Source organism: Dasypus novemcinctus, chromosome 9, assembly GCF_030445035.2.
Source record: "Dasypus novemcinctus isolate mDasNov1 chromosome 9, mDasNov1.1.hap2, whole genome shotgun sequence".
Lineage (NCBI taxonomy): Eukaryota > Metazoa > Chordata > Mammalia > Cingulata > Dasypodidae > Dasypus > Dasypus novemcinctus.
In genome coordinates, this window is record NC_080681.1 from 119,111,005 (window position 1) to 119,136,025 (window position 25,021).

At 56.0% G+C, this 25,021-nt stretch overlaps 1 protein-coding gene across 3 annotated transcripts in view; it reads right to left on the reverse strand.

Annotated features, from left to right (window-relative positions):
• KAZN (kazrin, periplakin interacting protein) overlaps positions 1 to 25,021 on the reverse strand; it is a 1,179,259-nt gene that overhangs the window by 57,994 nt on the left and 1,096,244 nt on the right. For all 3 annotated transcript variants that reach the window (XM_058304354.1, XM_058304355.1, XM_058304356.1), the window contains 4 exons: positions 19,714 to 19,900; positions 16,008 to 16,138; positions 12,698 to 12,748; positions 10,733 to 10,856 (listed from right to left, as the gene is read on the reverse strand). In XM_058304354.1, coding sequence (XP_058160337.1) covers positions 10,733 to 10,856; positions 12,698 to 12,748; positions 16,008 to 16,138; positions 19,714 to 19,900 — 493 coding nt within the window. The remainder of the gene's footprint in view (positions 1 to 10,732; positions 10,857 to 12,697; positions 12,749 to 16,007; positions 16,139 to 19,713; positions 19,901 to 25,021) is intronic.

The window sequence follows — 25,021 nt, forward strand, 5'->3', positions numbered from 1 at the left end:
GGCCTGGTGAGACTCTGCAATCAAGGGCGAGGACAAAGGCCATTGGAGCGGGACGAGCCCACATTGGGACAGGTTTGGGCCATGAACTTTTTTCCGCCAATAGACATTATTTTGATGTTTTTGTATTGTTGTTGTTTTTCTTTAGGAGGTGCTGGGGATTGAACCCTGGACCCTGTACATGGGCAGCAGGTGCTCAACCACTGAGCTATACCCACTCTCCCAATAGACACTAAAGTTTTAAAAATTAGTTGCCAGTACTAAAGAATTGGGGATACCATATGACAATCCATCTTTCTGGCTTCTCTTGAAAAAAACCAAGAGCTCTGGGACCAGCTGGAGCTGAGCAGGGGCTGCCTCCTTTAGGTGGGAAACAGCCCCTCTGGCTCACTGCAACCGCCCTCACTGCCTCATCCATCTGCCTCTGAGTTTGAGGAATAATTGGATGAGGCGTGTGGGTGCCCAGCATAGAGCCGGTAGTGGGGGTGCTTGCAATGGGAGGGTCCTTGGCTTTGTTAGCCACAAGCCTCCCAGCAGTGGGGCTGCTAGAGTTGATCTAAAGGAGCAGATAGTAAGTCATTACAGCTTGCACGGGGACCTCACAATCATGGAGGCTAAAGCTTGCAGGTGCTTTCTAGCAGTGTGAGCTTGTGGCACCCTCCCTGTGAAAGGGAAGCAAGGTTCCCAGAGGCCCTGCTTGTCAGAGAAGGAAAGTGGAGCCCAGAGAAGCCCAGCAGCCGTGTGCAGGGGACACGGCCAGGACTCAGAGCCCCTCTCGCCCATGCTTCCGCTCACCCGAGTCTCCTGCATGAGGGGTACGAGCAGCCCAGGCATGCCAGATGCTTCGATCCATTTGTTATTTGATCTTTGCAACAGCCCTGCCAGATGGGCGTTTTCTCTCCACTTTACCGACAGGGAAACTGAGGAACAAAGGGCCAGGTGACTGGTGAAGAGTCACACAGCTGATAAGTGGTGAGCTGGGGTTGAGCCCAGGTGCCTGGCTCCAAAGCCTGGGTCTTTCCTCACACTCCTTCCTGAAGCAGAATGATTTTTATCCATTCTGCTGGTTCAGTTATCACTAAGAGGAACTCGGTCTCCTGTGCGCACATGGAGAGGCGACTGGAGCCAAGGACTGAGTCACACACCTGAGCTGCCATCGGTGACCTGAGCCTCTCTCTGACCCTCCACTTGCCCTTGAGTCCCCTCCAGCTGGCATGCGCCTCCTTCCCGTCACCCTTGCTCTGGCCCCTGCAGTGACAGCTGCCAGGGGTGGCCCCTTCCCCTTCCTGCCTGCACGCCCCCTACTATGGACTCCATGTCACCCGGAGATACCAGCCCCCTAACAAGGAAGAAAGCTGCCCTCGTGCAGGCATGGAGCCAATTTGGATGCGACTCTGTCATCTCTCGCCTGTCCCAGGGAAAGCAATTAGGTGGCTCAGGGCTGCTGAGGGTGACAGGTTCCCTGGAGGGCAGGCAGGGACGGACACCCTGGCAGGATGGGCGAGCCCATCCCCCCACTGACCAGTTCCTGTGCCAGTGGACTGGGTGCTGTGACCTGGGACAGCAGCAAAACACACCTCCTGGGACCTGGGGCAGCACCCAACGCAGCCCCTGGGACTGGCACTTGTCAGCCCATCGGCAGGGGCGCTCCTGCCTTCTGGGGATGCTGCACATCCACTCAGGCTCTTTCTAGCAAAGGGGAGGCTTCGGCGAGAGGTTGCAACCCCGTCTGCCACTGCACCTGGCTCGCCTCACTTCTTAAAGCACCCTTTTTCTGACCACAGTGGGATCCCATAGAACCCATGGGTCCTTTCTGGGGCTGCACAGTGTCTGAAGGTGGGCATGCTTAGAGATCTCCAAAGAGCCACAGCCTTAGCACCTCAAGCACGGACTCTTGGAACTAAAGTGGCCCAATGACGTTGCTGTCCAAATATTGCTCAGAGGATGCCCCACGGAACGAGGTTAGCGCGCCCATGGGGACTGGGAGTGGAGCTTAGAGCGAGGACCCGTGGTCAAATGAGTTTGGGAAATACCAGGGTGAAAGAAAGTGAAATTCTTTCATGGCAGACCTTGTCAGAGCCTTATAAGCTGACGTGTTGTGTGAATCTCTAAGGGGTGGAGACACTGTGCAGTGTTCTCCAAATTTATTGACCCAGGGAGTTTCTTTTTTTGTAATTCCAGCTGACCCCGTGGTCTGGGGCAGCTTGGGCCATGGCCTCGGTTCCAGAACCAGCTCAGCCACTACCCTACACTGGGCTGGGCCGTGGGCAAGTCCCTTCCCGCCTGCACCTTGAGGGGTGGGTGAGAGGCTGCCCACAGCCCGGTCAGCTCTAGGGCCTTTGCTTCCTCTGGTTCTGAGCCTGTTCTAAGCTGCTGAACTTACCTGGCCTGAGTCTTCTCGTCAATGAGAGGGAGCCTGACCTGTCCCCCTCACATGTCTGAAATGAGATCACTGTCATCATTGCCATCGTGGCTGGCACTTATTGCTACCTGGCTGAGGCTTTTATATGTACGAACTCATTTCCCACCTGCAGCTGCCCCCTGCACCTATAATATTTTACAAGTGAGGAAACTGAGGCACAGAGAGGTTAAGTAACTTGTGTCCGGTGTCCAGTGTAGCCAGGGGCAGGTCTGAGGTTTGAGCCCAGGGAGTTTGCCCAGAGCTACGCTCTTATCTGGCTCCAGGCTGCCTGGGAAAGAGTGCTGCAAACTGAAAAGGGCTGTGACCCAAGAGGTCAAGCGTGGTCTCGCTGTGGTTCATCTGGGGCGTGTGTGTGGCCTTCTGGGGAGGGTCTCTGACCCTTGACTTGCAGACGTTCACAAGCGGGGGGCCCTAGCAGTCCCCACGTTCTTGTTGAGCCAGGGTTGGGGAGGGGCCCTCCCTGGTGAGGAGGCTTTTGTAGTGGGGCCTGGGGCAACCGTGAGATGTGGGGGGGGCAGCAAGGGCCTGAGGCAGCCCCTGCCCTCCTTGTCCTGGGAACAATCTCTTGGAGGGAATTTAGAGGTGACCTAACTCCCTGGTTTTCATACTGCCTTGTAGCTGCAGAGCCTTGTTCAAATGGAGGCATCTAGGAGCTAAATGAGCTGGAGCACCTGGCTAACGGGTGGTTTGTGGGCGGTGGGCGTGGTGTGGGGGCATGGCCGAGAATACAGCTGCCCAGAAACATCTAAGACCTCGCTGGCCACAGATGGGGAACCACCGACCTGGTCCACATTAGAGGGAGGCTGAGGCCCTGAGAGGTGGGCTGACTTGCCTGAGGACACACAGCGAGTCCTTGGCCCGGCTGGGGGCCAGGAGTCCAGAGCTGGGTGCAGGGCTCCTGACCGTGTGGTGCTTTTGGGGTGGAGGCCAGGACTTCTCAGGAGCCTGAGGGCCAGGGCTTGGGCACAGCCCTGTTGGGCCACCCTGCGTGGCTCCGTGCCCAGTTGCTCCTGAATGGAGCAGGCTTGTTCCCAATTTAGGGCTCATCCTCCAGTGACTGTGGTGCCACCTTCGGCACCAGGCCCAGGCGGACCTGTGGGCCGGGATGGAGGCCCCCTGGATGCTTGGAGAAGCCTCTGTGGGCCTCAGGTCAGGCCAAGGCTGAGATGGTGGACGTCACGCTCAGAACTTGACTCTGACCGGCCACCTGCTGGCCGCGTGCCTCTAGGAAAGCCAGGAAACCTCTCGGTGACGCTCTCTGCGGCTGGCTCATAAGACCCCATCGGGGGCGGCCTCGGAGCATCAGGGCCTGGTGCAGGTGCGGCTTCTCCCTCAATGGGGGCCCTCCCTGGTCACGGCCCCTTGGGGAAGCTTCCCAGGGGCAAGTCTGTACTAAATGTGAGCGGGATGCCGCCACCCTCAGCCTTTGCCCCGTGTGACCTCTGAAAGCCAAGCCCACACTGGAGAACTTGCTCACCATCTGCAGGTCCCAGGGCCTCCCCGACCTTCTTCAGGAGGTATGGGATGGGGCCTGGGAATCTGTATTCTTAAAACTCAAGCCGTTGTCAGCTTTGCAACTACTTATCTACTTGTGGGCCTCAAATCTTTTCTCTCTCACTTTCTTTCTCCCTTGCTCTATTTCTATCATGGAATCTACACATAGGTCCAGTATCTAACAGATGAGCGTGGAGATCTCACCAGCCAGGGCAGTCCCATGGGAGACCTCTGAGGAACCCCCAGGGTTCCAAGGAACACAGTTTGCACGCCCCTCTCTATTTCCTTCTTTTCTTCTGTGGGGGGTGGGGGGTGGGAAGAAACTGAGCCCCAAAGAGCTGACTTGCTCAGAGCGTGGCTTCATCCTACTGGTGAGGCTTTCTCAATCCCCCGACACTCCCTGTTGATCGGCCGCCCCCGAGGGGGGCCTGGGGGTGGGGCTGGCCGATCCCCTACTCTGGAGAGACTGCACAGCACAGTTACTGAGGCCAGGGGCTTGAGCCAGACAGCTGGAGCCGTGTCGGCTCTGCCTCTTCCAGCTGTGTGACTTTGGGCGAGAACGTCCCCTCTATGCCTTGGCTGGTTCGTCTGTAAAATGGGCCTTTTATCTTGGGGGCTGTTGGAAGGATTAGCTGACCCACGATCTGCAAAGAGCTTGGAGCAGTGCAGGGAACGTCACAAGGATCCTCTAGGACTTGAACAGACACCGAGGCACAGCTCACGTAGACCAGCTCGGCCCTGCACGGACCTGTGTCTCCTTGTGCATGTGCCACCCAGGCAGTGTCCCTGGGGGCCTCTGCCTCAAGAACCCGGCCTGGGGCAGCCTCCTTGCTTCCCTGGGTCTAAATTTCCCCATGCTGCCCCAGCGAAGCGTGTTTCTAACCGGACTCTACAAAGGCACAATGCCAGGTGGCTGGATTCTAGAGGCAGACACTACAACCCCTCCCCGTGCCAAGGCAGGGAGGCCCAGATGCTCTCGTGTGCAACACTGACACTGAGTGTGGACTCCAAGCACGGATGCTCACAGCCTTGGCACCTGGAGGGACTTCAGGGCCACTCAGCCCGATGCCTTGATTTCACCCCTGGGACAAGTTTTAATCGAGTCCCTTCTGGGCTCTATTATGAGTGTGTGAAGATGCCTCACACTTTTTCTCCCTCTGGTTGAACTTAAATGCACAGGTTACAAATCACAAATCCTATGGCCAGTCTCTTCAGTCTCCAAAATGCTTTCAGCTCTCATTTCTGAGCCCGGGAGGAGGGGAGGATTAGTACACCCATTCTACAGACAAGGCCACCGAGGCTCGTAGGTTAAACCGCCGGCTTGAAGTCAGTTGAGGGGCCAGAGCGGCAACCGTGGCCTGCAACCCATGGGTGGGCTGCACAAGTTCTCCAGATGAGGCATGAACAAACCCCCACCGGCCCACCCTGCCTAGGGGGTCCTGGGGGCACGACATGCAATTTTATAGATTGTCTTGCTCTGGTGCAATGAACTGTTACTGGTGACCCATTAAGAAAACAATCAGGGATTTCCAAACCAGCCAGTGTTTACCGAGATCTCGGATTCAGAAGTGAGGCTTCCGCACACACCGTGGCGAGGTCGCAAGGCTCCCCCGGGCACGTGCCAGGTAAACGAAGGCCCGCCACCTTCAGGACACATCGGTCGAGGGTTTCAGTTGCCGCTACTCTCGCTTCTTAGAGCTCAGTCCTCTTGGGATTGCCTTCTCGTTGACTCCCCGGTTTCTGGGGGATGGCGAGGAGGTGGCGCCGCCGGGCCTGGGCTTGGAGGCGGGACCTGCTGTGGTTCAGGCATGAAGGAAGCACACCTGGCTGCTGTCACATTTACACCCACCTTCACTCCTCACTTGGCCTGGGAGTGGCACCTCATGGGTGATGTGTTGTCTGTGACTTTGGTCTTTAGTCAAGATCAGCCAAATAAAGCTCCTCAGTTATGTTTAAGTTTATAGGGCATTATTTTATAATTTGGTGTTATGAATCTACCTTTTTATATATTAAAGGATGAGTTAATGAGATGCATCCCCTTGTGAGTCGTATTATCACCAAGTTCTCTTTCCACTGGAAAATGGGCACAGGTGGGAGGCAGGGGCTGTGCACAGTTTTGCCCACGGAGGCGGTCGGAGCTGATAAAGCTCGAGAGCCCTTTGTTTAGGGCAGGGGGGCTGGGCTGGGGGGTCTGCAGGGCCCATTTGGTGAGAAAGCCTTCTGGGGGGAGGGCCCAGCGATGCCGAACATCCTGTGTTAAAGGGCTGACGACCCTCCTGTGTTTTGGGCTCACTCTGCCTGCATTCCCCCAGGCTCGGCCGGGAGGGGACCCCACCCCCCATGTCTTAGGGGCAGAGCTAAAACCTCAGGCTGCCGCAGCACTGGGCAGGAAGCCAGGCAACGGTGTACATGGGCACTTCTCCTGCCCGATTTGGCCAAGAAGAGGAACGGCGCGCCAGTGCTGGACAGTGGCCTCCCACCAGGTCCCCTCTGGGTGGGTTTTCTGAGCTTAGGGGTAAAGGTTGACAAGAATAGACTCAGTCACAAAAACAAGAGCAACGGGATGTTAGGCTGTCCATTTGGGGGAACCAGTGGGCGAGGTGGGAGGCTGGGCGGGGCGTTTCAAACTGAGCTGGCCCAAGCACCGAAGAGGCCCGGCTGCGGGCTGGCGCCAGCGGCGTACTTCCAGTCCCTCGTTGCCCAGGTGGTGGGGTGGCTAAGGAAACGAGCTCTGGAGTCAGACTCCCGAGGTTTGAAGTCCATTCTAGTTACTTGCTCTGTGACCCTGGACCCTGGACGATTTACTTAACCTGTTTATTTACTGATAACGTAGGCTGTTGGAAGATTAAGAGTTAATACATGTAAAACGCATAGCAGGGACCCCAGCCCACGGTTAAGTGCTTAATAAATGTTAAATATGATTATTGTTGTTACTATTTTGTTAGACTGGTTGGAGCCTGCCAGCACGGATGGGAGAGCACACAGAAGGGCCCGAGTACAGTCACGCAGGTGGAGCACTGCCGACCCCAGGGCACCCTTCAGGCAGTAGCCTGGGGAACGGCACTTTCTGCACTAATGCAGTGCACAACCTGTGCAGCTGTCCACTGTGGCCCTGGATGCCCTTGGAAGCCCTACTCCAATTTCTAACAGCTGTCTCTTGGAGTTGGACCACTGAGGGCAAGACCTTGGAGGAGATTCTTTTGTCAAAGGGGGTGGCATGACTTTTGAGTAGAGCTAAAAAGATCTGAAATAAGATATGGCCTGACCCTTGGCCAAGTCACTCCTCTCTGGACCAAAGTTTTCCCCATCTCTTCAGCATGATGAGGGTGGGTGGGTTTCAACGCAGCAAAAGGCTCTATCTTTGTATGACAACACTGATTGGGAGTAGCTGTCTGAGGTGCTGTAAAGTGAAGACATCAGAGGCTACTTTGGGATGGGAAGAGATCTTCGATTGATTAGTGATGTCTGCCATGAGAACAGGGAGAGGGGAGTGGTGACATGTGTCGGCACACCCCCTCCTTCAGTCAGCCCAGTGGGCCCCCATCCTGGCTGCACATTAGAATTGCCAGAGGAGGTGATTCTGGGGGTACAGCCTGGGCATCAGTATAGATTTTTCTGAACCCTCCCCAGGTGACTGTACCAGGATGAATACCGTTAGGGTAGATGATTGCTAAGTTCCTTGCAGCCCTGACACACTCGGCTTCCCTAAGTATCCACTTACGTCCCCACTGAACTGGGGCCCTCCATTTTAGGTTTTCTCAGTGTAATTTATACCTCACAGAGCTTTGTGCATTCTTCCAGCAGAGATGGCAGGGGCACTGAAAGGCCAGTCTTCCATCACTGCTGGGAGAATTTTTTTTTTTTTTTTAAGCTTGGGAGACCCATCTCTTTTGAGGACACTGGCTAAAATTGGGGTTGGGGTTATCTGGTGGCTTCTCATCAGCTGGTGTGGCCCTCACAATGGGGAGGACCCCAGTGGGCTGGACTCCGCCCGGCACATGCTGGCTTCATACGGAAGCGCTGTGGCTCTCTCCCTGTCCCTCTTAGGCTTCTCTCAGCCCTGGGGAAGGCGGGACCTGGGAACGATGCCGAGGCCACTGAGGTCTGCAGGAGTGACGTGCCCCAAACGAGCAGCCCAAACTCGGGGCCCTGGAGATGAGTGAGGGGGGGAGAAGGAGGCAGATGAAAGCTGACTGGGGGAGGTGCGACAGGACCACAGGGCAGCCCTAGATACCGACAGCGCCTCGGAATTACGGTCAGGGTGGCAGAGACGAGATGCTTCGGGGAGGCCACCTGGCCTCAGCCCCTCCACGGGCTCAGGGTCCAGCCAGCTTTCCTCAGCCCCTCCCGTCCCCCCAAGACCCAGCCCCCAAATTCCTAGGAGCAGGCCAGGCCCGGCTTTGCCTCCCACCCGGAGCAAAATAGAAGCACTCAAATAACATCGAATTCAGTAATATTTTAAAATAAGCTTTATTTAGATTTTTTTTTAATATTTTATATTTGCATCCATGCCTTTGAGAAACCTTTCCCATGGGAAAGGTTATTTTCATCTACTGTTACCCATAACTCATTCTCTATTTGACGTAGTCCTCTTAAATAAATCATCCTTAGTAACTTTTAGAATTATCTCCTGATTTACAAAAACTGAAATGAAAAGGAACTACTAAATCATTATCAGCAATGGTTGCAACCTTATTTACTTGTAAGTAAAGGGAAAAACAATAAAAATCAACTAAAAAAAAAAAATCCTTGGGGGAGAGAAGTAGTTTCTAAAATCTCTCTCTGTAGAGAAAGACGCCAGCTAAAGCCGCTCTCCCTCGCTGCCCGGCTTAGCCACAGGAGAACAGCAAGATGCTGGCGAGGGGCCTGCCTGCTTCTTCCCAGCCCCTCCACCGGGAAGGAAGGAGAGGGACCCACTGCTTGGAGCCATGCTGTTGGCTTTAGAGACTTTGGACAGACTACCCCTATCCGTTCTGATAGAGATACTCCAGCATTTTTTAACCACCTCACTTCTTTTTAAGAGCTGAGAACGTTCCTGTTAGCAGAAAGCATGACTGCTGTTGTCTAAGGGTGGTGGGAATTGAGCGGTGTTAGGAGTTAAGGTGGAGCAGGAGGGCGAGGGTGCACGGGTCAAAAGAAAAGGGAAATCCGGTTTCAGAGCTCGGGAGAACCATGCTTAGCAGCGTCCACTTTCTCCACCCCCCTGGTGTTAAAAACGCACCTGGCTCCTTTGCTTGCCAAGCCTCCCTGGGGCCACCACTGCTCCCCAAGCAGGCAGACTAGCTGTCCCTGCCCGCCTGGGTGAGGCTGCTGGGACAAGTTGGAGGACAGGGGCGATTCCGAGAGTCTAAGTGCTGCAGGAGGAACCAGCCAGAGTGGGGAAGGTGGGGGCCCAGGTGTCGGACGCTGTGTCCCCGACACCCCCAGCTGGGGGTGGATGCCCCCTCACCCTCCTTCCCGATGGCACCTGCCTGGTCAACGCACAGAATGAGGTGAGGATGAGAAAGGCAGAGGTGTCCTGGGGACCCTTGTGGCCCCGACTCAGGCCGAGGGTCCCCATGGTTGTAGCCCGTGGATGGGTGTGTCGCCCCCTGCATCCGACCTCTCTCAAGAGACAGACCCAAGAGAAGGCGACAGCCAGGCTCAGCTGACCGAGGCCAGATACATAAATGCACCAGGGCAGGTCTGGAGAGAGGGCTGCAGGGGGGTGGGGGGGGGATGGCAGGGCGCACCGTCATGCAGGGGCAGGGGCATGGGAGTGAGAAAAGAGAGAACAGAACAAAGCAAGCTTTGCAATCCAATGGTCCCTGGGTTCTGGCCACCCTAAATTCTTCTACCTGGCGCAGTTTGGCAGCAGCATGAGAACAGAACAGACAAGTCGACAGAAACACCCGCGTCCCACCCGCCCCGTGGAAAAATATACATTCCGATATTTATGTAATAATTTAGATAGAATAGGTTTTCTGCATTTGTGCAAATAAATTAACACAACAGTTTTCTTTTTTCCTTAAAGAAAGAAAGGAAACGGCAATGCAATTTAAAAACCGGTAGGCTGTGAAAAAGCCCGTGTGGCCTCTTACTAGCTCAGCCAAGTGAAGGCCCCTGGGCCCACTGGCCGGGCCTTGCGGAGAGCAGATCTTACCCTGACGACAATGGCATTGTGTGGTTAAAGTGACGTGGGTGCCCCCCCCCTCCCGAGAACAGGGTCTGGTCCCTACGTATTCACACTGGGGGGGGTGCGGAGAAGGAGCACGTTAAAACCAGACCCCGGCCCCGGCGGGACGGGCTCCAGCAGTCGCGGTTTGGACAAGGGACATTTACAAGCCCGGAGTGCACAACAGTTTTGTTATTTACAAATACACAGCAGTCCTTCAAGTTTTCAAGTTTTGTAAAAAGGAGGAGGGGGGGAGGAAAAAGGGAAAGAAAAAAAAAACACAACAAAAAAAAACAACTCGACAAACCCAACGAAAAGGAAAAAAAAACAACATTGAAAAAAGAAACGAAATGAACCAGATTAACAACACAACTGTATCGCTCCAAGGACAAAAACAGAGAGTTGACATGTTCACACACGGTTCGTAGTATGTACATCAATTACAGAGGTGGCGACGCAGGGGGAGGACGTCACACTTGAGCTTCTGCTGGCCAGGGGCGCCCAGCCACACCCAGCACCCACGGGGGCGCGAGCCCGCCAGCCCAGGCCCCCCGCGCGCCCGGCCCGCCCCCCACGCACACGCAGACGCGCCTGGCGGGCGGCGGGTGGCGGGCGCCGCTATCACCAGTCTGCGTCCTCCTCTATGTAATAATCAGGGGCGGTACCATCAAAGAGGCCTGGGTCGAGGGACTTCCGCTGCTTCCCTCTGGCAAAGACGCGGGAGATGGAGCCGAATCCCATCTTCTCCTTCTTCTTTTTCCGTTTTTGGTCTTCAAGATCCTCTAGTGACTGAGCGGTCGCGAGCCAAGCGGCCGAGGGCGAGGGGAGAAGGACAAAGCCAACCTTAGCTGTGAGCCAGAGACGCTGCAGGGGGGTGGAGGGGTGGGGGGGGGGGGGGCTTTCTGCGCTTGAAGCCGGGGGGTGACGGGCAGGGGCTGCTGTGGGTTGCCTTGTCCCCACCCCGCCCCAGTATCCCAAACGTGGCGTTATTTGGAAACAGGGTCTTTGTAGAGAGCATTAGCTAAGAGGAGGCCACACGGGAGCAGGATGGACGCATCCGGCACATGGGGGTCTCTGCAAGTCAAGACACAAGGGCGAGGACGGCCATGTGACAGCAGAGACTGGGAGGCCAAGGAACACTGGGGCCACCAGAGGCCAGGAGAGAGGCAGGGGGACTGATTCTTCCCTGGAGGTTACAGGGGAAGCTCGGCCCTGCCAACACCTGATTCTGGAGCTCTGGTCTCCGGGACGGTGAGGGGATCTGTTTTGGTCGTTTTAAGCCACCCAGTGGCCCCTGGTTATGGCAGCTCTACTTAGGCAATCGAGACGGGGGCCACGAGGGGTTAAGAACACAGGCTGCAGGGCCAGGATGCCGGGCTCTGCCCCCCACCAGCTGAGCAAGCGTGGGCCAGTTAGGGAACCTCTCTGGGATCACAGGAGGACCCACGAGGCTTGTCACGGGGATGCCACTGAAGTGAGGACAAGAGGCCTTGGAGCGCGGCCTGGCACACAAGCATTCGGTGCACGCTGGCTGGGGCGGCTCTCTGTATTATTACTACTCAAGTTCCATTGCCCACAGCCTGCAGGGGCTGCCGAGGGCTTGCAGGAGTGCACCCAAGCACCCAAACATGGTCTGTGATCGCACCTGTCGTGCGAGGCCACTGGGACAGAGGGGCAGGAGAGTCTGGAAAGGTGGGGAGGGGGACACCTGAGCTTCGTGTCGGCCAGGAGCGAGGACTTCAGACAGGAAGCTGGACTGGGCGTTGTGGAGTGGGCTGGGGTTCTAGTCCCGGGTACGTCCTACCCACGGAATGCTGGAGAGAGTCCCCAGCCTCTCTGAGCCCTAGTTTTGGGGTCTTTGAAACAGGGACAATGATGATGATGATGATGAGATTGGTTGCCCTCCTGCTGGGGTGGCTGAGGAATGTGGGAGAGTAGCTGGAGAAGAGCTTTGCAAACTGTCAAAAGCTTTGTGCAAAGATACATGGTGGTGTCATCCGTGAAGGAGGTGGGGGGTAGACTAATGAGTCCCCAAATGTATCAGATTATCCAAATTCCAGGCCCCACCCCAGACCTGGGGGCTCAGTCTCCAGGGCAGGGGACCCAGGAATGTGCATTTCAATAACCTTCCCTAGGGGACTGAGGGCAAACAGGTGGTGCACAGATCAGCATCTGGGAACCCTGGGTGTAGAGAGGATCTCAGATGCCCCCATGACCCTCAAAACCGTGGAGTCTGTCCACCCACGGCCCCTTCATGGGGATGCTGGAATGTGGGAAGGCTGAAGAGGAGTAAGTTTCTAGCAGTGAAGGGGAGCCCGAAGAGCCCGCTGCTGGACCATCAGCCTCTACATGATAGTGTTTAACAAATCGGCTGCCAGGAGAAGACAATCACCAGGAGAGTGGGATGGAAGGTGCTGGTGCCCTTAGTAGGTCTACAGGCCTATGGCTACCAGCCCAGAAGACACGAAAGGGGCAGGCTGAGGCTCAAGTCACGTGTGACTGAGTTGGTGCCTTTACCTCTCCATGCCTCGGGAGCCCCAGTTTGGAAGTGGGTGACCGAGGGCCCAGGGGGCAGGGGTTGAGGCCACTGTCAAGGCGGGGTGAAGCGAGGGCTGGGGGAGGCGACCTACCTGTACAATGGGGTTGTGCAGGTTCTTCTGAACTGGCCCGGGACTGTCGCCCTGCAGCCAAAGAGAAGAGGAAGATGAAATAGCAGGAACGGTAGACCCCCGAGGGCAGAGGTGGTCCCTGAGGAGTGGGAGCTTCTACGGAAGGAAACCATTCCTCAGGGACTGCCCTGCCTCTTTAATGGGGAACCCCTGCCTCCGCACCCCCCCGCCCTGGTGCAGGTGGCTCACTGATGGGGCCTTGCGTGGATCAAGATGCTGCCTGGACCCGGGGTCCTGGCCAAAGGCCCTGGGGGCCCTTTCCTGCCAGCTTGGGCTTCTTGACTCTCTACACCCATTGACCAATTAGTCAGTCATCTCAAGGCTTCTAACTTCTTGCTCCAATTGTGCTAGTAACTGGAGGTTGCTTATGTTCAGTGCTTTTCATGAAGAAATACAATTTTTGTAGGAAAAGCACAATAATAAATTGAGGCATTTTGGGACAGAAATGGTCCCAAAGGACCGTTTGCCTCTAGCACCCCTCACAACCAATATGATGGCTCTCTTTTTAGGGGGGTGCAGGCAGAATTCATTAGCCTGGTTTACAGATGAAAAAATGTCCAGACAGTCTGGTATCATGAAGCTAATCAAAAGCAGAGCTAGAACTCAAATTTGGACTAATTCCTTCTGGACCACTGCTCCTTCTAGGATACTTCATACCCTGTGGGTATGCATAAGCTTTCCTTATACCCGAGAATCAGCCTGTCCTGCCTGGGAGCAAACAGGTCACTTGGGCTGCAGAAGTCATTACTAGGGAACCCCCTAGTGTTTTTTTACTGGAATTGCAGGCATAAGGCCCATTTAGAAAGTGTGTCAGCTGGGCCAGTGCCCGCCCATCTCCAACCTTTCTGTGCTGAGTCCCTACTTCTGTTCTAAACTAGTGACCAGGTCCTTAGCTGAGGCCAGACTGTTTCTGCTGATGCCAGGTCAAATGCCTGAGAACAGAGGGTCACCTGGAACTATTTTCAAGCTCTTCCTGGCTTACCTATGTTATACATGTTGAGATGGGGGGAAAAGGGGGTGGGGGAGGGAATGCCACAATTAGCTAGCAGTTTAGTCTTGAGTCCTATCCCAAGGTTTGCAAACAGAACCCATTCTATAGGAAGCTAAGATGGTTCTACTCTGGTTGGGCCTTTGCTGTTGATAAAATTTATGGGGAAGAGAACGGGGTCAGTGCTACTGAAATGCTGTTTGCAGACCATAGGGTAATTAAGGCACCCAATGCCCAGCAGCAGGGGTCCCGTGAAAGGTGAGCTTGGAAATAAACGTACTGGACCTGCCGCCTCTAGCAGCTGGTATGTACCAAGGCCAAGTTGGGCAAAATGCTGGACCTGTGTCAAATGTAATTCAAGAGGGCCTTGCTGAAGAATGGATTTTGTGGCTGCATTTTGGCTGTCAGAGCCCCTTTGGGCCTGCCCTGAGGAGGACAAAATGTGGCCTTTGGGAAGGTCTTCTCATTTGGAAAGTACATGGATGCTACAGGGTGCCTGGCCCAAGGCTGGGCCTCTCCATCCTGTAAGAGTGAGCATGGCTGACACCATGGGGAACTCAACTGCTGTCCCTAGGAATCAGAGAGAGGACGTCTCTAATGGTCACCTTCTTTGCCCTGGTTCTGCCAATCAAGACAATCTTGGTGACCTAGGTCCTCTCCTGGGGACAAGAAAAGAGCACGCAGCATCCTAAAAGCTCCGGTTAGAAAAATGACCCCAGCCCTAAGTGGGGCCCCAGTCCTGCAGTCCGCCTTCTCCTTGACCTGAAGAGGGCTGTCCCAAGGCCCTGGGGCCAGCGACCTCTGCGTCCCTGGCGCTAGATGGAGGCAACATCTAAGTTGAGTCTGAGCTATTTTTAGTTTTTTTTTTCCATTATTACTGTGGACCAAAAACACTTCTTCCATTATTATGACTCATATATAGGGAAGTCATTGATTTTTACAAATTGATTTTACCCAGCACCATTATAGCTTGCTTATTATTAGTTCTAATAGCTTTTTTCAGGGCCTGCTCTCGAGTTTGCCAGGTAGACAGTATCACCAGCAAATAACTGTCTTTCCCAAGATGCTTGCCTCAATTCTTTTTTACGATCTTATTTCGCTGGTTAATAAAGCTATATTACCTGAGCTTTTGGAAAGACGTAGCTCTGCTGTGTCCCTACCGCAGGACGTGGAGGGGAAGCCAACTACACACTGGGTCTGGTTTCATGCCAGAACCCTGACGTGGCTTCCTGCCACCTAATTTGCCCCCTGGGCTCTTTGGGGGCCCATCTTTCTACCATACAAGTCAATTGGAGTTACCAGAGTAGGGACTAATGCTTCTTGGTAGCCAGTGCCCAGGATGCAATCAAGAAGTGTTTTATTAAACAAGCAAAGCAAATACAGGGAGCGGCATTTAACAAACAGAACAAATTCATGGGACGTCTCTCAAGAGGTAATACGTGGGTTTGGTAATGGATGGTGGTTTTGTAATTAAATGGAATTAACACTGCTGAATTGGATACTTGAAAGTGGTGAAAACGGGCCATTTTACATTGTATATAGGCTACCAGCATGAAAACTGCAAAAACAACAACATGGAATTGTACAACACAGAGCTGCCCCTAATGTAAACTGTGGACTAGGTTAGGAATATATTTATAATAATCTTGGTTTATCCATTGTAACAAAGGTACCACTAGTGCAAAATCTTGATGATAGGGAAAACTGTTTGGGGAAGTATATGGAAACCTCTGTTGTTTTTGCATGAATTTTTGGTAAACTTTTCAAATGATCTAATTAAAAAAGCAAAAGATAATAGGAAAAAAGTCAAGGAAAGAAAGGGGGGAGGGGACAATACCTGCCCGAACTACCAGAGACACACACAAAGGAAATAAAAAATCGGTTCCCATTCCTGGACGAAGGACGAAACTGGGCTCTGAGGGCAATGAGGTGGTGACGGCCCAGCCCCCAGCTCCGGGGAAGCCGCCGGCAGGAGCCACCGCCCCTGGCGCAGCGTCCCCCGGAGGCAGGACCCGGGGCTGCACGGACCCCGCGGTCCAGCCGGGCCTGCCTTCCTCGGCACACGGGCCTCTGGGCTTTCCTGCCCTCCGGACACACACGGGGAGCCACCGGGCCTCCTTTCTTTCTCCCCCCACGTCCACGGCCGCTTGCGAGAGGAGAGAACAGAAGAGGAGCGGCGCTGGCCAGGGCGCTCCCTGGTGGACGAGAGGAAAGAGCAGTGCGCCTGCGCCGGCCCCCCCTCGCCGCCGGGCAGGCCCCGCGGCCCCGTGCCGCTGGCCTTACGTTGCAGAGGGAGTGCGTCCGGTGTCGCGGGGAGTTGATGTCGCTCGGCGTGGACGACCGGTCGCCTTCGGCGGCAGAAGCGTCGGAGATGACCGAGGGCTGCCGGGAGTGGCAGGGGCTCACCCTGACCGCTGGAAAGCAGGGACAGCTCGGTTAGGGAGGGATGGGGAGGAGGTCCACCCGCGGGGGACTCTGCCCCGGGCCCCATCATACAGGTGGGAAGACGGAGGCGCGGAGAAGGGGAGGGGCCTGCCCAGCTCCGGCCCAGGCCGTGGCACCCCTGCCTGAAGAACCCCTGGATCCATCACTGTCTCCTAACGCGCCCCGCCCCCACCCCAGCCAGAGTAAAGGCAGGGAGGAGACGCAGGAGTTTCCGGGGACCTCGGTGACTCTGCTCACAGTCGCTCCAACCACCTGGGGCACTCTCTAGACCCGGTGCCATCCTCAGGACAGCCTGGTCCCCTCCCTGCCCCCTGTCCCTCATCAGCAGAGCTCCAAAACACAGCCCGAGCGGTCCCGTCTAGGTGGCTCGCCCCTTGCCGGGTGCTCGGGTCACACCAGCCTCTCTCCTGCTGGGCCTCGGCCGCCGCCCACTGGGTTCATTCTCACCATTCTGGCCCCAGCCTGCCCTGAGAGGCCCCCCTGAGGCCAGCTTTCCCCACTCCAGCTTTTTAAATGTTCATCTCCCTGCACTAAGTGCACTCTAATCATTCTGTCACTCCACTTCGGTGTGGCTGGCCTGTCTGCACCCGGATGCCGTCAGCACCCCGAGGCAGGCACCAAGCGCGTGTCATGCACGTCACGTTCTGGGACTCCTGGTGTCTGGCTCACAGCGGGTGCCCCCAAAACAGCCGTTTAGTCTAAGAGTCAGCTCAGAAGTCACAGCCCAGAAGGTTCTCAAGCCCCCAGGAGACCCTGTGTGCAGACCCAGGCCTTGCCTTGCACCCAGGACCAAGGAGCATGAGGCCTAACGGGGTGGCAGAAGGGCTTCGGAGCCAGGGCCTTGGGTTCCAGTTTAGGAGGCTGTAACCTCAGGCATACTCCTCGGCCCCCTGAGCCATTTTGTTTTCTGCAAAGTGGGGAGGACAGTGGTAGCAATCCCAGAATAGCTGCATGTCTGCAGTACCTGGCAGGGTGCCAACTGAGACGACAAGGCAGGGTAATGTGTGCTCTGATCCCAGCTAAGCTCCCGGTTTTATAACAGCACAGAGGATATGGGACTGAGCTGGGGAGAGAGCAAGGAAGGCTTCCTGGAGGAGGTGGTGTTTGACAAAAATCAAGGAGGCAAGTGTATGTGAGCAAGGGGCCAAGGAGGAGGGTGGAAGGGCCCAGAGGGCAGATCCACCAGCCGGTGCTGCCTTTCCTAGACCAGAGCCAGCTCCACGGGGGAGGGGTCCTGCAGACTCAGACGTGGACAGCAAGGGGTCTGCCCTGTCACATGATTCAGCACCTCTGTCCTCCTGCCACCCTGGGCTGGACCAGGAGCCAGGAGACCAGGCAGCACTCGTGGGCTGCGAGACCCTAACTGAGGCACAGGCGGCTGGACCCGAGGAGCTTCATTACGGGCCCTTCCAGCTCTGAGACCAGACCTCAAGGGCAGAGGCCACCTCCCCACCCTCTCCTCCAAAGAACAAAAACAGGTTCCCCTGTTTTTGTCGGTCCACCAAGGTCCCACGGTACAGGGAGGGTCACTGCCCCAGGCAGCATGGAGGAGTCTGGCTGCTGTCCAGGGCCCACCTGGCAGGCCGACAGGTCTGGCCCTGAGGCACCAGAGAAGGCCCAGGGGTCTCCAGGGGCTGAAGGCCAGGTAGGGAGACCGGCCAGGCAGGGAACGCCGAGGGAGCAGGCAGCGATGGGGGCGGAGGGGCTGCACCCCTCCCCTGACCGTGCCGTGCACGCCCCAGCTCCAGCCCTTGCTCCTCTCTCCCTGGAATTTTCTTCCTTCTAGCTCTCGTCTAGCCAATCCTCCAGCCCTAGTTCCAACACTGCCACCTCCAAGGAGGCTTCTCCGCTCACTCCCTAGCCTGAATCTGTTGCAGTCAGAGTTCAAAAAGCTCTCGCTGAATATTATGCAGCTGTAAGAAGAAATGAAGTCGTGAAGCTTAGGACAGCATGCATTAACCTGGAGGACATGTTGAGCCAAGCAAGCTAGACACAAAAGGACAAACACTGTATGACTGCACCATTATGACTAAATACATTGTGTAAACTCATGGAGTTAATAATTTGAATATGGGTGACCAGAAAATAGAATGAGGGTAGAGAATGGAAAGCTGAGGGTTAATCTGTGCAGAAATGGTAAAAAGGTTGTTTGTAAATCTTTGGAAATGAATAGAAATGGTAAAAGCACACCACAGTGTTTGTAACTAGCAGTGCTATTATATGGGAATGACAATGGTTGAAAAGGAAAGTCTAAAGATAGTCTATTACTAGAAAGAAAGCTAAAAACATGGGACCCTACAGCATAGTGAAACCTCATGTAAAATACAAATATGGGTAAGTGTATATATAAGACTGTTTTTACAAAATATAAGTAAAAATAAACTAGAGAGACAGAAACAAAATAACAGAGATTGAGAGGTGATGAGTTCTTTTTTTGTCTGTTTTTTGTTTATTACTGGAATAATGAAAATGCTCTAATAATGATGGAAGTGATGAATGCACAACTGTGATTGTATCAAATACCATTGATTGTACACATTGGATGGATTTATGCTTTATTAGTATGTATCAATAAAATTGATTTGTTTAAAGTAATAAAACGTATTTGTTTTTTTAAAGAAAGCTCTGGCTGTTATATGTTGATAATGAAGGCAATGATGATGATGAGGATGAAGAGACAGCAGCTACTATTTACTCAGCCATGGCATGTGCTGGGTCCTATTCCAGAAAGTTTAACATTTGATCTTCATAACAACCCCATGAGCAAAATCAAAGCTCATGACCAAGGTCATGGCCCTAGTAAGCAGCGGGGCCAGGATTTGAACACAGAGCCCAGCTCTGTGTGCTCAGGGTGTCTGCTTCCCCTTGCCTCACTGAAGACACTGCCAGCTACCTGTGCTCAACCTGCACCTGTCATGGAAGGGGACAGTGAGGGTTTGAGACTTACACCTTGGGCAGCAGGTGTAGATGCTGCCCAGAGGCCAGTTCCCCCTGCAGGTCTTGGAGCAGAGACCTGTGACATTAGGCCTGTCCACATGCCTTGGGACTGGCTGGAGCTGGCAGTCAAGGAGCTCTGTAGCCTCCCCTGCCAGGTTCCCATGTGACCCAGGCTGGCCAGTCAGGGTACCTGGACCCTAGACACACACAGCGATTGGTCTGGGGGGAGCATGTGACCAGGCTGGCCAATCAGAGTTCTTCTTGGGATCTGACTGGGAGCCAAGGGAAGAGCTTCTCTCCCTCAAGACACTGCAGGTGTAAGGGCCTGGATGAAAAGCCGGGAACTGCTGGGGACTAGGTACTGCCTCATGGTAAGGGACGGCCCACAGCTGAGTCTACCTGGAGGCAGGCAGGGCCGGAAGAACCTGCTACCGTGTGACTCTCAGCTCCAGCTGTGCCTGAAGTCCCCCTCGGACCTCTCAGGTCCATGAGCCCCAAGGCTCTGCTCATCACCCTCCCACCGCTGCTGCTGCACCAACAGGCTGTCTCCCCCACCGGGCTGGAGGGCCTCCCCCAGAGCAGAGGGGCCGGTGGGGCCTGGACTCACCTTGCCGGTCGGGGTGGGGGGGGTGAGAGTGGTAGAGGGTCTGCTGGCTCTGCCGGATGGCAGCGGTCAGCGGGAGGTCGGCCTGTACCACCCACTCCTGGTTGCCGTTGAGCACCGTCTCGCCCGGCATGGCGAGTGAATGCCGCTTGGGGACGTCCTTGGTCAGTGTAGCCAAGGACTGCTTGGCCTGGGGAGAGAGCCGGAGACAGGAAGAAGATGAGACCAAGGGGACCTCCTGGCCCGTGGTGCCGCATCACCCACCGTCAGCCAGCCAGCCTCGGGCCCGACCTCTGGACCGGATGTGGCCAGCTGCCGTCACCCACTTCCACATCCCTGTCGTTGCGTTGGTCCAGGCCCCCACCTGACGGCTCACTGTGGATTACTCCTCAGCTCCTGCTGAGAGCCACGCGAGGCCAGCAGTACCGAGCAGGGGGGCCAGGAGCACGCTCCTCATTCGTCCCTTTGGGCTTTCCAAGGATTCCCAGTGAAAGAATGTAAGAAAACGGAGCTCTGGCTGCAATCGACGGAATTCCTCCCAATATCAACCCGCAGGCTCCTCTTCACCAAGGCTCAACCCAAGCAAAACTACCTCCATCTTCTGCAGAACCAACATCAAGGAGATGCGCCATTCCGTACTCAACCAAGTCCTCCTTGAACGCAGGCTGGGGACAGTAGACCCTGCTAGAACTGGCTCTTAGGGTTGCGTAATGAGAACACGTGGGACCTGTGGCTCCTACTAGGGTCACGTGAGGGAGCCCGGGGCCAAGTGGATGCAGTTAGGGGAGGTGGAGTCAGACAGCGCTCCTTTTCTCTCTCCAGTGTCTGCGATCTCCTTTAGCTTTGAGTCATCTCCCCAGAGTACATGGGTCTATTAGAAATGACCTCAGATTCTTTTCTGGGAGGAAAAGGGCCCATATTTCATGCATTAATGCATATTCTTTTCATCAGGGTTGATTTTTCCCCCCCAACTGGATCCCCAAGCTCATGCCAGGGCAGAGAAGACTGAAGAAGGGGAGAGGGGGAGGGGCCCAGGGGTTTTTCCCACCGAGGTCTCCGGTGAACTCCGAGGCTCCAGGGGTTGCCACAGATGGCAGAGCCACTCTGAAAGCAGCTGTGCTCCTAATATGCACACAGAGAAAATGAAAAACCCACCTCGTCTCTCCTTGCCTCCAAACTTTCCCCACCTCGCCTTACCCAAGGCCCCGGGTTCTTGCTGGCAGAGCTGGGGTTCTTGAGGAAGAGATTCCAGCTGAGAACTGGATGTCCTGGGCCTGAGGCCTGCAGCTCCCTCATCACCCTGACCGAGCGAGGTGCCGCCCGCTCTGCTTTCCCCTCCAAAATGGAATGGCTGGACCAAGAGCTCTTTTTTAAGGCTCTCTCCAGCTCTGATGTCCTTAAAGTCTGTGACATCATACCCCTCCCTCTGCCAACCCCCGTGGACCATAAGTCCACAGAACAGAGGGAGGCTGAGTCGATGGTGTCAGCAACCCGCCCCCAAGTAACAGCCTCTTCCCTGGCTTAGAACATTCTTTCACCTCTGCCACTCCTGTGCGCTCAGTGCCACCGCCCCGGGTTGTGAAGAGGGAGGGTGCAATTATTTGCACTTGACAGATGAGAACCCAGAAACTCTGAGATGGAAGCGACTTCTCTGTAAGCGCACGGCTGGCACAGTCTGGGCTGGGCCTCACGCCCGGTGCCGACTGTGAGCCGGGTGTGATTTCCACTGCACCCACACTCCTCCAGGCCAAGGAAGCAGCCAGCACAAGCCCCGCCGGCTCTGGGTCCAGGAGGCAGAGGATGCGGGCGTTTCCACCACCTCAGAACCAGCACCTGGCTTAAGGCTTGGCATGTCTAGAAAGCACTCAGTAAGGCTCCGCAGACCAAGGGTGTGTGGGCCTCGGCCTTGGCTATGCCCGGGTTGATGGAGGCCCATGGAACCAGAGCCTCGTTGGCTGCGACAAAGCAAGGCAAAATCTCTGGGTAAGGAAGGAACTAGCCTGGGCATGTCAGAGCAGCCAGGAGCTCGGGGCTGAGCAGCTGTGGAGACTCGTGTTTCTGGGACCACCACGCCTCACACGGGGCCGCATCTGCTCTCTCCTCCTGGACCACGTGTACCCTCTGTGACAGCACCACTCACCCGCAGCACCTGCGGGGATCCCACCTCCTTGCTCCCTCCTGCCAACTCCATCTTGGCTGCCCTGAGGAGAGCTGGGCTAAAATGGGTCTGCCGTGAGGCACCAGCGAACCCTGAGCTCTTCCCGGCGCAACGCTCCCAGCCTCACACAGGTATGCCCCAGGCACCCCTGAAACAAGCACCCATCAAGGCGGCACACGAAGGCGCCAGTCAGTCTGGCAGGACCCCAGGAGCAGGGCATTGCTCTCCTTTCCCCGCTGGCTTTTCTGCTCAAGCGGGGACCCCGCTGCTGTCTAGGGGGGAGTGGGTGCCCTCCAGTGCAGCAGGCAGCTGGCCACAATCGTCACCTGGCTGCTGGGAGGCCCCTACGCATCTAGGAGTTCTTCAGGATGGGACGGCTGTACCTGCAAGTTCTGAATCACAGAAACTTCTCACCGACGGCCCACCCTGCCCACTCAGTGCTCAAACCTTCAGAGACAGAGCCCAGCAGAGACGCCGAAGAACGTGAAGTCAGATTCAAAACAAGTCAGATTAAAACACTCACACTCACACGCTCAGTGCTGCACATGGTCCGCTCTCCGCGGCAATTTATACATCATTTTTTCTGACAAATCTCTCCCACCAAATTCCACTTAATGCTGGGAACTCCTCTTGAGCTCTGATATCCTCTTCTCGTCCTGAACCTCCACCCCTTCTGCCGAGCTCCTGGGAATTGGTAAGTTGGCTCAGTGTGACAAGATCAGGCAGCACTGGGTTCAAACTCCACTTCTTAACTTGCTGTGTGATCTTGAGCAAGTTACTCCGTCTCTCTGAGCTTCAAGGTCCTTGCTGGTCATTGCAACGTGAACAGCACCCCCTGGAGTTGTGGACCGAGGCGGCCCGGCCCTAGCACAGTGCTTCAGAACACCGGCTTTGGAACTGGGACTGCCTGGATTTGATTCCAGCTCTGCAGCACCCTAGCTCCAGGATGCTGAGGGAGTCCCCACCTCTCGGGCGTCTGTCCTCTGTTTAGTGGGGAGACTGACAGCACCCGCCCCTGTGGCTGCTGTGGAGACAGCTTGGTCCAGAGTGGAAATCCATTTCAACAGTTCCTCCTGCAAAAGGCCGAGGTGGGGACTGGCTGAGGAACTGTTCACGGGAAGGCCAAGGACGCCGCCTAGCCTGCTGTCCCGCTCGACAAGTGGCATCCACAGCGACGAGCTGGGCTCTGTGCCCTCCCTAACGCTGTCCCGTTAATCCAGGAGGCGGGAAGGGGAGGGGGTAGCACGAGCTCTGTCCTCGGGCCCTCCGATTTGCAGTGAGTGGCGGCCCCAGCCACCCGCAGTCTGCCCACCTCCTGGCCCGGTCGCCCTTGCAGTGAAGGCCACACATCTGAAGCTTCGCTTGGCTTTCAAGGGACTAGAGCTTGTCCAGGCAATGTCTCTCCCGGCTGAAGGCTGGAGGATCCTGGATGGGAGCCTTTCAAGCAAACACGAGGAGTTTTTGAGCACTTTGTGGCTTCCAGCTGCATGGACTCTGCATTTGCACTAAATGGGCATCGCACTGGCCACACGGTGCCTGGCCCACTCCCCTCTTCCTGTGCTAAATGAGCTCCGAGTTCTCCCCCTGGGAAACTGGCTGGGACCCTCTTAACGGGACTCTGGTGGCAATGGGTCTGAAGTCCATCCAGCAGGGGCTCCTGCAGGAATGCAATGACCCAGGATCCGGACAGCGGTGCTTGGTGGGGCAGGAGTGATGCCGACGCAGAGTGCGGCTGTCACCAAGGGGCTGGGGTTCGGCCCAGCCCTCGGCCCCCTTGCAGCTCGATCCGCCTCCTGCTTCTGCAGCCGGGCTCACTCATCCCTCGCCACCTCTGACTCTGGGTGGCGGCGGCATCCTTTTGAGACGAGGGAAACGAGGCCTGGGCAGGTTAAAAGTGACTGATCTGTGTGATTAGGAGTAGAATCCCGGCCTCTTGGTCCCCAGTGTGGCCTGGAGACAGGACTGGGCTAAGTCTAGCTCGATGCAGGCACGAACGGCTAAGGTCTACGCAGGGTCTCCAGCACGGCCACCTCGATTCAGCTGCCGCCTCCTCTGCTCCTCGCCATCTCTCTGGCAATATCATAGACCCCCTTATAGGTGAGGAAAAGGTTAAGTGCCTTGTCAAAGGTCACGCAGCTAGAAAATGGCAAAACCAAAGCTGGAACTAAACGACCAATGTAGAGACAGATCACGGCACCAGACATGGTCCTGCAGGGAAAGAATCCCTCGTGACCCTTGGAAGAGGCCACTCGGCAGAGCAGCAGCTCTCGAAGGGGCCGTCCTCCCCGGAGCACACATGGCGACGTCGGGACGCATCTCTGGGTGTCACTGCCGGGTGAAGGGGGGGTTCCCAGCCCCTGGCGGGGAGAGGCCGGGCAGCTGACTGTCCCTGGCTGCACAGCCGAGAGTTACCCAACCCCGGAGGCCAGCCGCGCCGAGCGGAGGGGCCTGTTTACAGAGTGTGGAGGAACGTGAGGACCGGCTTCCTGTTGTGGAGAGGCCGCGCTGGGGAAGGTCAGAGGGTGCCCGAAGGCCAGTGACGGGGAGGGGCCTCTTGCAGGCCTGTGCCTGGACGTCCTTTCGAAGGCCGCCCAAGCAGTGCTGTCAGGGAGCGGGGGTCTCCGGCTCCGCCCCCGCTCCGCTGGGCAACCCTGGGCCACCCCCGTGGCTCTGAACACCTCCTGCTTCTCCCCAGGGCACCTGCCAGCATTGGGGTCTCTTACCTGTTCGCTGGGGCCCCTAAACTAGGGGTGAGTAAGTGACCCGAGATGGGCCACTGGAACCCTGCCGCCGGAGCACTTTCCACCAGGCCACCCTCCCAGCAGGGGCTGCCGAGCGGACCATTCCCGGTGTGCATCCGGTTTCCCCACCTCTGCAGCCGCCTTGGTTTCTGTAAATCCCCACCTTCTCATTCCACCTGTGAGCTCCTGCCAGCTTTCCAACACACCCCCTGAGTGAGCCAGGGCGGCTTTCTGCTGCTTGCAACCCAGCGACTTAAGGCACCCCACGCGGCGGGAGCCTCCCCTGTCTCGTCCTGGCCAGCAGTGCTACGGGGGAAGCTGGCCTGCTGACAACACAGCTGCAAAAGGCAGCCCCTCAAGACCTCCAGACTGTGCAAGTCTGTGGCTGGTGGGGAACGGGGGAAAGGGGGGC